Raw genomic sequence first — 14,269 nt, 5'->3', positions numbered from 1 at the left:
TTTAAATAAGGGAGGGAGTTTATTATTTAAATAAGGTAAGGGAGTGACATCATTGCTTGTTTTAAGGTAAACAGCTAGCCAAATGAAAGAGTGAAGACTCAAAATTAGGTTTCCTGATACAAAGTCCAGTTATCTTAAAGGACAGTCATAACATCCTACTCTGAACACACGTGAGTGTATACACACACAAAAAGGTCTGTCGATCTAAAGCAGAGTATAAGAATTTATCATGAAATGGGAAGTTGTCTGTGTTTCTAAGGCCCATTTCAAGCTGAAGGGTTCACAACCTTAAATGGAATAGTTAACTATACTTCTTACTGACTTTAGAGATAATATGTATTCTATTATATGTATATGACTATATGTATAATGAAGTTGTCATTCCTCAGATAAATGAGAGTAGAATATGAACAGGTAGTTCTCAAAGTAAAAAATTCAAATAATAACCACAGAAATAATTTAAATAATTAATAACTGGAGAAATATAAATTAAAACAACTCTGAAGTCCTACCTCATGCAACAGATTGGCAAAGATGACAAGGAAAATGATAATTTCTGGAGGGCCCTTCGAAAGATAGGAACACAATTGTATTGCAAGAAGACTAGTGAACTAGTCTAGTTTGTTACAAAGTAACTTAGAACTATAGCACACAAATCACTAAAGCAAGCATACTAAATAGCAATATTAGGCCTACACTTTCAAAGAGATCAAAGAAAGAGTGAAATGGTACATACATACAAAACATTTGTAACCACTTTCTGTAGTGGCAAAGAAAATGTAAATTAAAGGGTGATGATCAAGTTGAAAACAAATTATGGTCTTTGAATGTAATGAATTATTATTTCATTGTAAGAAATGACAAGTTTCAAAGAAAGTTAGGAAGATTTATATGAACTGATAAAAAGTAAAATGAGCAGAAGCAAAAGAATACTTTATGCAGTATCAACAATTCTGTTAAGAAAAAACAACTAAGAAGAATTTAAGAACTCTAAACAATGCAAAGACTGACCATTATTCCAAAGGAATGATGATGAAACATGATGATAAAATGTTTCACCATTATCCCCCTGCCCCCACTCTCTGATAGCAGATGATGGACTTACAGTATAAAATCAGACATTTTCAGAATGACCAAAATGTGTATTACTACTTTATTGTATTTTTTAAAGCCCATAGGTATCTTTCTTTTTCTAGTATATTTTTCCTTTTTTACCCCTAGGGTAATTTATTACATTTCTTATGTATTTCTTGGCTGCTCTGTTTTCTAGGGAATTTGCAAAGCAATCAATCTGTTCAAATATGGTGTTTGAGGGATAAGAATGCTTACAAATCCCTCTCTTCAGTTGAATTTTTCATTGACAATTAGGTTCAGTACTGCAGGGAATACTTCTTTTATTATTTATTATTATTCCTTTATTATTATTATATTAACACATTATTCTATTCCCCTCTACAATTCTGGTGGCGCAAAGTAGACTTGTGATACTCGAAATTCCTTTAATTTATATTTTAAGTTCTTTCCCCTGATAACTTTGAGATTTGTTGCTTGTCAGCGGAACAGTTAAATTTAATTGTTACAGGAGGAAGAGCCAAGATGAGGTAGAAAAGACGGTGTCTTATATGAGCTCTCCCAAAAAGTCCTCTGAACACCTTTAAATAATGTCATAAAACAATTCCTACAGCAGCAGAATGCACAAAAAGACCAAGTCCAGCCTAGTTCAGGGCCACAACAACATAGCATAGACTGGACCTCAGCAAACGAGGAGCAAGACTTGGGAGTGAATCCACTGCTTCTGGAGCTCTCACCCTATACATGGTAAAGGGGGCGAAGTTACAGGGGCCTCTTTGCTGGAACTGGGGGCAAGACTCTGTTGCTTTGTCCATACTCAGATCTGGGTTGCAGTACTAGGTGGCAGTTCCAAAGTGAGGAGGAGCACTAACACATCAGAGCTTGAGGCCTCAGTGCAGCAGGGACCTTAGTCTCAGTTCTAGGGCAGAAAAGAGCGCTTGTGGTCATTCACAAGGAAGGAAATTAGTAACACACTTCTTCTTAGATCACACCACCTTGGAAGACCTGAAGTGTCTCTGAAAACAGCTGCACAAAAACCTTGAAGCTTGTAACAGTGCACTCTCCACACTGGAAGAAGAACCCCATCTTAGAAGGGTTATGGGAAGACACTTGAGATTGTTTGTGGAGGTGAGAATCAGCATAATCCATTTGGAAAGCAATTTAGAATTATGCATATAAATCAACTAAAATGCATATACCCTGTGATTCAGAGAGTCTACTACTCTAGAAGGTCACTAGTAACAAGTCCCAATATACATCAAAATATTTACAGCGACACTTTTTTGTAGTAGCAAAGAACTGGAGAATCACTAAATGAATTATGGTATGTGAAAATAATGGAGTATTGTTGTTTGTAACTGATGAATACAGAAGTATGAAAAGATTTATATGATTTCAGACAGAGGAAAATAAGCAAAGGAAAGAAAATATTATATATGATGACTACAACAACGTGAGTGGAAAGAACAAGCAAAAAAACAAGGCAAAGTAAATGTTACACAATTACAAAGAACAAGCATGGCCCCAACAAAGAAATGAGAAGATATTTTCATCTGTTCTTTGTAGTCATATGTGTGGCATATTGCATATTTTAAGGGCCTTGCAATATAGTGATTAGTTTTGTTGTTCTCTCTTTTCATTTAAAAAATGGTATTTGTTATATAAGATGGCTCTCTAGGACGGGGAAAAGGCTGTAGGAGAAATTCTGGTGATGTAATAAACAAAATATATAAATAAAAAATAATTTTAAAAATAATTTGCAATTTTTTGAGAACTGTTTCTTTATGTTCTTTGACCACTTATCTAAAAGGGAATAGCTCAAGGAATATATTTTATTCAATATCTACATTATTTAGTATATCAGACTGATTTCATGGATTCTAAAGATTTTTCCCTGAGATTTTTTTTTGTTATCTGAATTTTGTTTCTACAAAAATACAGTTTTAGTTTTTCTTTTTTTTAAGTTTCATGGAATAAAGCTTTTCTCTTAGATTTTGTGACCTTTATCCCCTGTATGGCCAAGAACTATTCTGCTAGCCACTAACTGAGAAAGCTATATCTATCTCTTTTGTTTTTTAAATGAAGTGACTTTTTTACATTTAGGCTTCTTTCTATCTTATCATTTTATTGACACATATGGTATAACATGCTTGTCTAAACCAATTTTTTTTTTACCAAATTGTTTTCAAGTTTCCTAAACTTACTCAGTTTCTTTAAAAAAAAAAAGATTATTGATGCCCTTTGTCTTTATATCATGGTCATTTCAGTTGCTCCTTACTTACAGACAACCCTCCTTTGTGATTAAGAAAAAAAACAATTAAGAAAAACTATCTGACAGATTAACTTAATCTGACAATGTATACAATATACTGCATTATATTCTTTGTATTTTATAACCCTTAACACTTAATATAACACTATAACACTTAATAAATACTGACTGATTGCTATTCTCTTCTAAAAAATATTCTGATTTTGAAGATGGAGATAAGTTTCCTCATCTGTCCTCCAGGACCTTGACTGGTTTTCCATTTAGCTGATTTTCACTTCTTTTAATAAGGTTTTCATTTACATTTTTGTAGTCATTTTGCATATCAGTCTCTTGCTTTTTTTGTCCGTATCATTCTGCCCAAGCTCATAAAAATCTTCCTATGTTTCTTTGAATCACTAATATTTATCAATTTTACCAATTACATTTATATTCCACTAAATTTTCATAACACAGATTTTTTGTTCATTTCCCAAAGAATAGGTAAAACTTTGTTTCCAGTGTTTTGCTACTACAGAGAGTATTGCTATGAATAGTTTTGTGCATATATTGGAATTTGTTTCTATTTTTGTCTTCCTTGGAAATTATACCTTGTAATAGGATGGTCCAATAACTTCTTAAACCAAGTTTACCTGAAACTAAATAGTAAATTTTTAAAAAATGAAAAGAGCTTAAAATCTCAGCTATATGTAATCTCCCTCTAAAGAAATCAAAACAAACAAACAAAAACAAGATTGTTCTGGCATAATATTGAAAAAATAATTATAACTAGACAAATAACAGGCTGTTTAAAAGTATGTCAGACTACATTTACTTGTCTGTTAGATGTGAAAGAGATATGAGACAAATGCTTATATTGGTGACCAAGAATGGCAAGGCTATGTATGTATTAGCTATGTTAAGGGTTAGCCTTACATGGACAGGAAAACATTAAAGGTCAGGGCAGCAATGTGGTTATCTGGGACTAATGAAAGTGTTGCAAGCTGCATCAGAGGAGATGGAAGAAAAAAAATATTCTTAAATAAAAAGTAAGGAAAAACAATACATTCAAATACTAAAGTTGCCTCAATCCACAAGTCTTACACTAAATTAAAAGAACTCCCATTTAGTGATTTTACTTGTAATTATAGTCACAACACCTGAAAAGAATGAAGATGAAACCTTAGCTACTGGGAATCCGGAATTACATATTCTACCTTTATGCATTCTAAATTTCAAGAGAAGATACGAACATGACTTTGGCTTGCCAATGACTGCTACTTTCTATTTTGTGTTTTCTCATTCAAGCTAGAACCAGAGAGACATTGGAAAAACCCATGGACACAGAACCTGTTACTTCTTAGTAAGTTGTTTAACAGAGTGCTCCCACTGATAGAAAATAGGAGTTTGGACACAGAAAAAGTAGAAATTTTGTTAGAAAGAGATAAGTGAATAATGCTGTAGACTTTAATCATCTGTGCTAAGTCTTTTTAAAAACTTTTTTTATCAGATAAAAAGTCAGTTCTCTTACATATCTTTTTCGCTTAGGCTACTAAGTGAATGTAATTCTGAAGCGAAGTTTCTTGAAAGCTATATATCATTCTATCTGTTTTTCAATCCAGTCTCTATTAAAAAAAAAAACAACCTAGTACATTTCACCAGCACCTAAGCTATTATAGTTGGCAAGAATTAGATGGTATTAGTCATTAATACATTTTCCTGTATCAATTTGAAGCAAGCATTTACAATGTATTATTTCACTAAAATCGATAGGTCTGTCGTCATTCAATAATATTTAATCCATTTCAGGGAAAGCTTATATTCTAGGGAAAAATACTGCATAATTTGTTGAAGTTTTGATTAATTTTTGCCCATGCCTTTTCAGATGTAATGATTTTCAAACAGTTCTCTATTTATACAGAGATATAGAGTATAATCTACTCATATCTCTATTAAGCTTTACAAAAGCCATGTATTTACCAGTTAATTTATTTTATAACCCAAAGAGGCAAGAAGCAACATGATACAGTGAACAACTAGTCTCACAGTGAGGAAATTCTGAGATTAAATCTGACCTCTGACACATATTCACTGTGTGAATATGAGAACATTATACACAGTAACAGCAATATTGCAAGATGAAGAACTATGAGTGTCTTAGTTATTCTCAGCAATAGTGATCCAAGACAATCCCAAAGAACTAATGATGAAACATGCTATCTGTCCTCTAGAGAATGTACTGATATTATCTGAAGAGACTGAAGCATACTACTTTTCTCTTTCTTTTTTCCTTTCTTTCTTGCTTTAAGTCTTCTTATACAAAATGACTAATATGGAAATGTTTCACATGTTGAATATATATAACCTATATGAGATTGCTTTTCATCTCAGGGACAGAGGAAAGGAGGGAAGAACAGAATCTGGTACTCAAAACTTAAAAAAAACCCCAAATGTTAGACATAGTTTAACATACAATTGGGGAAAAAATAAAATATTATTTTAAAAAGTTGGTAGAAAAAAATTTTATTTAGGCCATAAATTCTTGTAAGTTCATCCTATAATTTGAAAGATTTTAGTGAAGAGTTTTTCTTGAACCTTATGGCAAACAGTCTATTTATGAAGTCCTTTTCTTTGCTGGCATACCAATATTTTATGAAGGTCACCTAGTTAACACTTGTAAAATCAGTAGTTTATATTCTCCACTTCACAGATAATGGTGATAAATTTATGCTATAGAAAAATGAATCATAACAACAAAAACTGAAGTGTGTTTTGGTAGATCATCTTTGATTAATTTGAATCCAGTTACAAACTGCTGCAATCAATAAATAGTTCATCTAACATTTACTAAATATATACCATACAAGGAACCATGCTAGGTGCTTAATACAGGAACTATATTTCTGCAAAGTGTGATTTAGAAGGAAAACATAATATAATTACAGAATTAAAAATCAGAAAAGTACCTTAGGGACTATCTTATCTAACTTAGCATTTTATACATGAGAAAACTATGGCCAAGCAAAGTTAACTGAATGACACAGTGACAATCAGTAACAGAACTAGACACATTAGAGAAGAAAGGAAATATGATGCATAGCCAACTTTTGATCTTTTACACGCTGGCATATTTGAAAGAAATGAAAAAGAAAATATAAAATGACCTACAAATTTTGACATAAGATATTCCTCCGTTTAAAACTTTCTCCATACAGATATAAATTAGCTTAGATAAATTTCAACTATATGTCCTATTTCTACTAGTAAACAAAAACTGGGCAGGTGCTGCAGGTCCAACATTCTTCCATACAGTTAGAGGTACATAAGAAAATTTGACCAAACATTGCACCTTCAGTCGCAGACCCTGATGTTACTGCTATGAAGATTTCGATTTTCTTCAACTATCATACAACTCAGATAAGAGAGAGAATAAAGGTAAAGGAGAAGCTAGGTAGAAATAAAAAGAAGTGAAAAAGAATCTCTCATACTACTCCAAGTAGGCAGAAACAGCTGGGAACTACATATTATTCTTTTAACCTTAATACACAAGACTGCCAAGTACTTGAGGGCAAGGTCAGCATCATATTTATCCTTTGTATGCAAAAATAATGATCTAATGGAAAAAAATACATGATAGAGGATGGAGCTAAGATGAAGGAGTAAAAGAAGCTCTTTATACCCAGGCTCTTTCAACATTCCCCTCCAAACAACTTTAAAATATTGCCTCAATTCAAACTCTGGAGTGGTATAGTCAGCAAAGGGTGAAACAGTTTTCCAGCGCAAGACCTATGTAAACTGATCCAACAAATGGACCACAAGCAGGAAAACACTGCACATGGTAACAGCAATATTCTACTGATGACCAATTGTGAAAGACTTGGCTACTCTGATCAATACAAAGATCCAAGACAATTACAAAGGAACTGTGATGAAAAATGCTGTCAACCTCCAAAGAGAGAACTGATGAACTCTTGAGTAGAGATTGAAGCACGAATTTTTTACTTTATTTTTCTTGCCTGAGGAGAGGTACTGGTGGCAACATATAAATATAGAAATGTTTTTGCATGACTTCACATGAATAATGGGGTACCATATTGCTTGCCTTCTCAATGGGTGAGGGATGGACTGGACGGAGGGAGATAATTTGTAACTAAAATTTTTTAAAAATAAACGTTAAAATATATACAAATTAATAAGTTTTTTAAAAACCACAAAGATCATCCCTGCTCTCAAGAAATTTATTTTCTATGGGGGTGGGCGATGAGGGAAAGGTGTGTTCATGTAAATAAAGAAGCAAATAAAAAATTAATATAATTTCAAGAGGGCAAAAAAAAAAAGGGTAGGAGGAGGGAGAGATCTAGAAAAGTATCATGTAAAGGTCCACCAGAGCAGCTTCCTATAGAAGGTAGGAATTCTGCAATAAACGTGAAAAGGGACAAAAACAAGGAGGCAGCAGATAGAACAGTGTATATGGGAATCATGGTCAACATTTAACATCCTTGTTTGTCTAGAGGAGAGATTATAATGGGGGAAAAGTCAGTGGGTACCAAATTATGGAGTATTTTATTTGAGTAGCAGTAGGGATGCATTAAAGATTTTTCATTTGGGAGAGAGGAGAAGTCAGTTGGATATGTCTCAGGAATATAACCATCAGTTGTGTGGAAGGGTGACTGGAGAGGGGACAGAAAGCTAGAAGACTGACTATAGGAGTTCTTACAATGATCTAGTCAAAAGGTGATAAAAGAAATGAACTGGGAAAAAGGCTGGGTTAGTGAAGAGAAGAGGGGAAAGAGTTGAAATGTATAAATAATTAGACTTGCTAGCAAATTAGAAAATGGGATGAATGAGAGGAAAGACAGTAAAAATTGACTCCAAGGTGTGAATCAGGCTGATTTGAAAGGTAATGACTACTTTCAATAAGTTTGGTGGAAGGCTGGGTTTTGGACAAAACATAATGAGATCCATTTTTGGAAAAAGTACCAGAGTTAGAGCTAAAAAAAAAAAACTGCTCAGAAATCTTCATGTTCATGACTCTTTACAGAGTCACATAGCCAGGAAGTGTCTGAGGAAGGATTTGAACCCAGCTCTTCCTGACTTCCTAAGGATTAGATGAAGAATAAAATTTTGCTTGTTGGTTCTTTCAATTTTGTAGGATGAAATGCACATTAAAGCAAGTCAATGACATGCCTTTAATGTTTTCTCAAAAGGTTACAGAAATATAGAGCTTTAAATACTATTTAGCAGACAGAATGCCAATATGTTAAATATCAGGGCTATTTTAAATTTTGTTTTGTTTCCACAATATTTTAACCACTAATCTTATGTAAAAAAGCAAAAATTAAAATATTTCATATGCTGTTTAATAGCCCTTGAGGAGCTTTTCATTTTTTAACATATTCAACTATAAAAAATTAAGTAACTTACCATTTTTGCTGACATCTAGTTCCCTGAGATTTATGAGATTTGCAATGGATGCTGGCAATGTTGTTAAATCATTGTCTGGCAAACTCAGTTTGTGTAGAGACTGACAGTTAAAAAGTTGCTGATGAAAAAAAGGAAAGAAAATTATTATATTTTCTTCCAAAATGAAATACACATATGCAGTCCTTAAAAAATCAAAAACAAATCTCTTCTACCCTCCCACATAGTGAATATTAAGTCTCATTGAGAGAAAGAGAGCACACCATAGATCAAACAAATGTTATGATCTGGGTTTTTGTATCCCCTGCCACTTCCTGTGTTGGCAAACTTGGAGCCTTGGAGCTGAAGCCTCTAAATTCCTTTAACTCTCCCTAAAATGTGATTCTATGGAACGCCACTTGCATAGTCCATCTTACCAAAAATTTTAAGGAAACTTCATTATACAGCTTATTTCTTCTATGCTGATTTGGGACCAATCACCTGCAACAGAAGGAAGCCGAGGACTTTCCATTCCCAACTCAAAGGGTGGCAGAGAGACCAGCCAAGTTCCTACCAGGTGCAGGAGCCTACTTTCACAGTTGGATGCTGATTCCATGAACCCTACTAGAAAGAAACCAGAGTCCCTCTAACCTTTAAACCCACTATATTCTTGGTAGTGATACATCATGCCCCAAGATCCTCAAGGTCTTGCCATCTGCCCTGATACTTCCTCTACCCACCTGGGTTTTTCATCTGCCAGGAACTGAACATAAATGTTAACTCTCTTTTATATGCTGTCTCCCCCAATTAGAATGTGAGCTCCCTTAGAGTGATGACAATCTAATGTATGGCACAGAATAGCTGCTGAATATAGTTGCTTTTTTATTAACTTCACTGTAATTCTCTATTAAGGATCAGCAACCTATGGCCAGCACCAACCTGTCTTTTTATGTATAACACATAAGTTAGGAGTGATTTATACATTTATAAATACAAAAAAACTTCATTTTAAAATGCACAAAAATTATTTAGTTTGCAGGCCAAAGAAAAGCAGGCACTGGATCAAGATTCTGAAGTAGTTTGCTGATGATCCCTGCTGTATACTCTGTTCCCACTAGTTACAGGCTTTCTAACTTCCTTTCACTATTCTAAGGTAGAAAATCAGGAATAATTATCCTTTCCATAACATAAATGGGCACATATAGAAATAAAATAATATGGATAATTATAATAAGGGAGTAGCTTTATGCATTAAACTTTAAGTCTTTCCTTTCAAATGAACAGTTTGTGAAACAAATTAATTTGTAAGAACCAATTATAATCCATGTCAAATTTGGGGAACAACTTAGAATATATGGTAAGGGAAGTAATATGAAATAAGGCTAGATACGCTAATTCAAAATAAAGGAAAGGAAGCAGATTATGTTTTGTATTAAATGTTAAGAAAAGGAATAGTTATAGCACTGTACATTGGAAAGAGTCAGAACACCTGAATTCAAATCCTGTCTTTTACAGTCTGTATGATCTAGATTCTAGCACAAGTCACTTAAACTCCTAGGCCTTATTTTCTTAAAATCATAAAACACACAAAAATAAGCAAACACTGCCCCCCAAAGGCATGTTCTGAAACATCCATATCTTTAAAATGGTTGATTATCATGGTGACTTCTGACTGTGTCTTATTTTAGGTATAATTAAGATTTACTACAAAATGTCATTTTTCTATTAATCTGGCTGAATAATCTATTAACTACATTGGCTTCTACATAACATTACACATGGAAGTCATTTAAGAGTACAGGCATCCTTCATATTACTGTGCTCTGCTTTGTTATACTTCATAGATACAATGTTTTTTACAAATTGAAGGTTTGTGGCAATCTAATATCAAGCAAGTCTACTGGTGCCATTTTTCCAACAGCACATGCTCACATGGTGTCTTTGTCACATTTTGGTAATGTCTGTTATAGTGATCTGTGATCTCTGATGTTCCTATGGTATTGTTCTGGGGTACCACAAACCACACCCATATAAGGCAGCAAACTCAGTAAGTGTTGTATTGCTGACTGCTCCACTGACCACCTGTTCTATCTCTCTCTCTCTCCTCCAGCCTCCCTACACCCTGAGACACAATAATATTGAAATTAGGCCAAGTTATAACCCTACAATGGTCTCTAAGTGTTCAAGTGAAAGGAAGACTCAATCAATGGGAAAAACTTCATTGTCTTATTTTAAGAAATTGTCACAGCCACACCAAAAGAAAAAAATAGAATAAATGTGGGGTAGGAGGGAAATATAGTTAGTCTTTCACAACATGACTATTATGGAAGTCTTTAGCCTATATTGAATTGCATTCCTTCTCAGTGGGAATGGGAGAGAAGGGAGGAAGGGTGAGAAGCTGGAACTCAAAGTTTTAGGAACAAATGCTGAGAATTATTTTTTCATGCAACTTGGAAACAAGAAATACAGGTAATGATTGTAGAACACTGAAAAAAATTTAAAAAAAAAAAATACCGGTAATGGGGTATAGAAATCTATCTTGCTCTACTAGCAAAGAGAGAAGATGGGGATAAGAGAAGGGAAGAGTGTGATAGAAGGGAGGGCAGATTGGGGGAAGGGGTAATCAGAATGCACGATGTTTTGGGTGGTGGGAGGGGAGACGGGAAAAATTTGGAACTCAAAATCTTGAGGAAATGAATGTTGAAAACTAAAAAATAAATAAATTTAAAAAAAAGAAAATCAAGAGAGAGTGGTGTCAAAGATGTTGGGGTGGGAGCAGGGAGAAAGGAGCACTGGTTGCTCAATAGTGTTGAAAGCTACTTAGAGGTCAAAAGGGTTGAGTAAGAAAAGGTCACAGATTTTAGCAATGAAATAATGAGTGGAAATGAGGAAGAAAGGAATCAAATTATAAGAAAGCAAGTATGAGACAATTTTGCAGCAAAAGAAGTGTAACAGCAGCATCCTATCAATATTAAATTATATCCATCATGCTGACTATTCAACTGCATCCAGAAATTATATATTTCTATAATGACCACATGAAAGATACAAAATTGCAGATTTCTAGGTCATTTGCAAGGTAACCTAAATGTCTCCAAAACAACAAAAATAAATGGTTTTTCTAAAGCCTCTTAGTGTATTCTAAGACATAATAAAGAAAGAAAGTAAACTCTAGACTGAAATGGTAATTAATTATTGCATATGGGCATTATTGCACCGTTATTCTCAAGAAGGCATAAAGTAACCAGAGTTAAACCAGGAAACAAAAGAAAAACATACCTTAGGAAGCTCTTCAATCTGATTAGCATCTAAATAAAGTTCTTCCAAGGTTTTTTCAAAAGTGAAAATTTCCTTGGGCACTTGTTCCAAACTGCAATGAGAGTAATCGAGGGTGGTGACTGGTTCTTCTTCTCCTCGAAGACAACGACATGGTACCAACCGCACAAACAAATTTCGCTTTGTAGTCATTTTCAGGCACTGCAAAATCCAAAACAAAAATAAATTTTAAAATAAGACTGAAAATATCTTCTACCAAAACCTTATATCAGTGTCTCATTAGGGCAAAATATTAATCGATTTTCAAAGGCCACACAATGGGTGGCAAGCTGTGGTAGATCCTACAAACAAACTGAAAATAACTGCAAAGCTTGGGTCGAGCCTACATACTATGTATCCCTTGTCAGAGAACAGGCATTACTAAATTCAGAGAAGATAATCAAAGGTTGGGTCTCAAATGAAGCTTTTTTTTTTTTTAATCTGGCTACTACCAAAGGGGTTCATCAAATCAAGTCAAGTTGAAAAGAATTTCCAGGCAAGGTTCTTAACTTTTTTATGCATCATGGATCCCTTTATCAGTCTGGTGAAGTCTATGGATTCTTTTGAAGAATATTTTTAACTAAAAATAAAATGAACAGGATTACAAAGGAATCAGTTATATCAATAGAGTTATCTAAACTTTTTAAAATAAAAATTTATATGTACAGAGACTTCTTGAAATCATTTTGTGGACCCCTTAGATGATGTAAGACTCCAAGTTAAGAACCCATGGACAATAGCAACTCAGGAAGGCCATCTACTAAGGTTGCAATCTTTGTCAGAGGGGAAATTAACTGCATTGATGAAAACAGAGGTCTTTGGAAATACTGAGGTAAATGGAAAACAAATTATTACTTAGAATTAAAAATTAAAGAATTACCAATAAATTATTACACCAAAATTCAACAAAGGGAAATGCAAATTACTTTTCTGATTGAATTCCTTTGTACTGAATCTCAAATAAAATTCAAGCACTTATTCATTTTCATAGCAAATATCAGTATTACAGAATGTTTGGTGTTAAGAGATAAAAAAAAAACCACATACACAAAAATAAGCAAACAAAAAAAAGGCACATTCTGAAACATCCATATTTTTGAAATGGTTAATCATCATAGTGACTTAAAGAATGGGGTTATGACTGTGTCTTATTTTAGGTATAATTAAGATTTACTACAAAATGGCATTTTACATGAAGGAGAGGCATTGTGGAGAGGGAAAATGGGCTTTGAATTTCGAGGACCTGGGTTCAAAAACCTGCCTCTGATACATGTTAGCTATATGATCACAGGCCTAGCTAGTCACAACCCCTCAGTGCTTCTGATAATTGTCTATGCCTATAAGTTATGTATGATTTGCCAATTGGCACCAATGTGTGAAAAGTTTCTATACTATGATACTGAAAAAAGATCACAGGTGAGGAGATGTAATAAAAAAAACTTTACAAATTTATATGAGTAGATAGACTTGGTGCAAAATGGCATACTTAAAAAAAATACAACCAATGTGAGAGTGTATTTGGCTAGACTATGTATTTGTATCACAAATGTTTTGTTGTTTTTAATGAAGGAAGTGGAAGATAAAATTAATGGTCTCTAACAAAAAGTAAAATAAAAATTATATTAAAAAAGAGGTAATGACTGAATGTAGGGAGACTATTAGGAGGTTATTATAGTAATTCGGAAAAGAGATTTTGTACAGTCACTACTAGAGTAGTGACTATATGAATGGACAGATGGGATGGATGTGAGACATGGAAATGGAATAAATAGTAGGCAACTGATTAAATACTGAAGAGATGGGAGACAGAAGACTGCAAGGTGATTCAAAGGCTGCAAACTTCAACAGAAATAGCAAAATCTGGGGAAAAATAAGATTTTGGGGTTACTGTAAGTTCTCTTTTGAGATTCCTACATGATATCCAGATGGACATGTCCTGTGAGCAGCCCATACTGCAGGACTAGAGTTCAAGATTACAACAACATCCAAGCTGGTACCCCCTTCTCCTCTCCATTAAATAAAATTCTTCCTTATAATCAATAATGGAAAAGCACAAATATTCTTTTAAGTCATTCGCCTGACTAAAAAAATATGGTTTCCTGTCACAAGTGAAAGACTGACAGCTGCCTTCTTATACTTGCATCAAAAATGCCCTCAAGCTATATGTAGATTATTATCTTAAAGCTTCTGTAGACAGGAAAGCAGGAAAATAAATTCGTACTAACTGCTTTTTTT

At 33.7% G+C, this 14,269-nt stretch overlaps 1 protein-coding gene across 8 annotated transcripts in view; it reads right to left on the bottom strand.

The window, feature by feature from the left end:
- ERBIN (erbb2 interacting protein) overlaps positions 1-14,269 on the bottom strand; it is a 179,477-nt gene that overhangs the window by 83,178 nt on the left and 82,030 nt on the right. For 7 of the 8 annotated variants that reach the window (XM_072605104.1, XM_072605107.1, XM_072605105.1 and 4 more), the window contains exons 4-5: positions 11,999-12,196; positions 8,744-8,861 (exon numbers count right to left, since the gene is read on the bottom strand). In XM_072605104.1, coding sequence (XP_072461205.1) covers positions 8,744-8,861; positions 11,999-12,187 — 307 coding nt within the window. In that variant the 5' untranslated portion in view covers positions 12,188-12,196. Of the gene's footprint in view, positions 1-8,743; positions 8,864-11,998; positions 12,197-14,269 lie in introns of those variants that run through there. The other variant, XM_072605111.1, reaches the window with a different exon arrangement.

This window comes from Notamacropus eugenii, chromosome 4 (assembly GCF_028372415.1).
Source record: "Notamacropus eugenii isolate mMacEug1 chromosome 4, mMacEug1.pri_v2, whole genome shotgun sequence".
Lineage (NCBI taxonomy): Eukaryota > Metazoa > Chordata > Mammalia > Diprotodontia > Macropodidae > Notamacropus > Notamacropus eugenii.
This window is presented reverse-complemented; position numbering and strand designations above follow the sequence as displayed.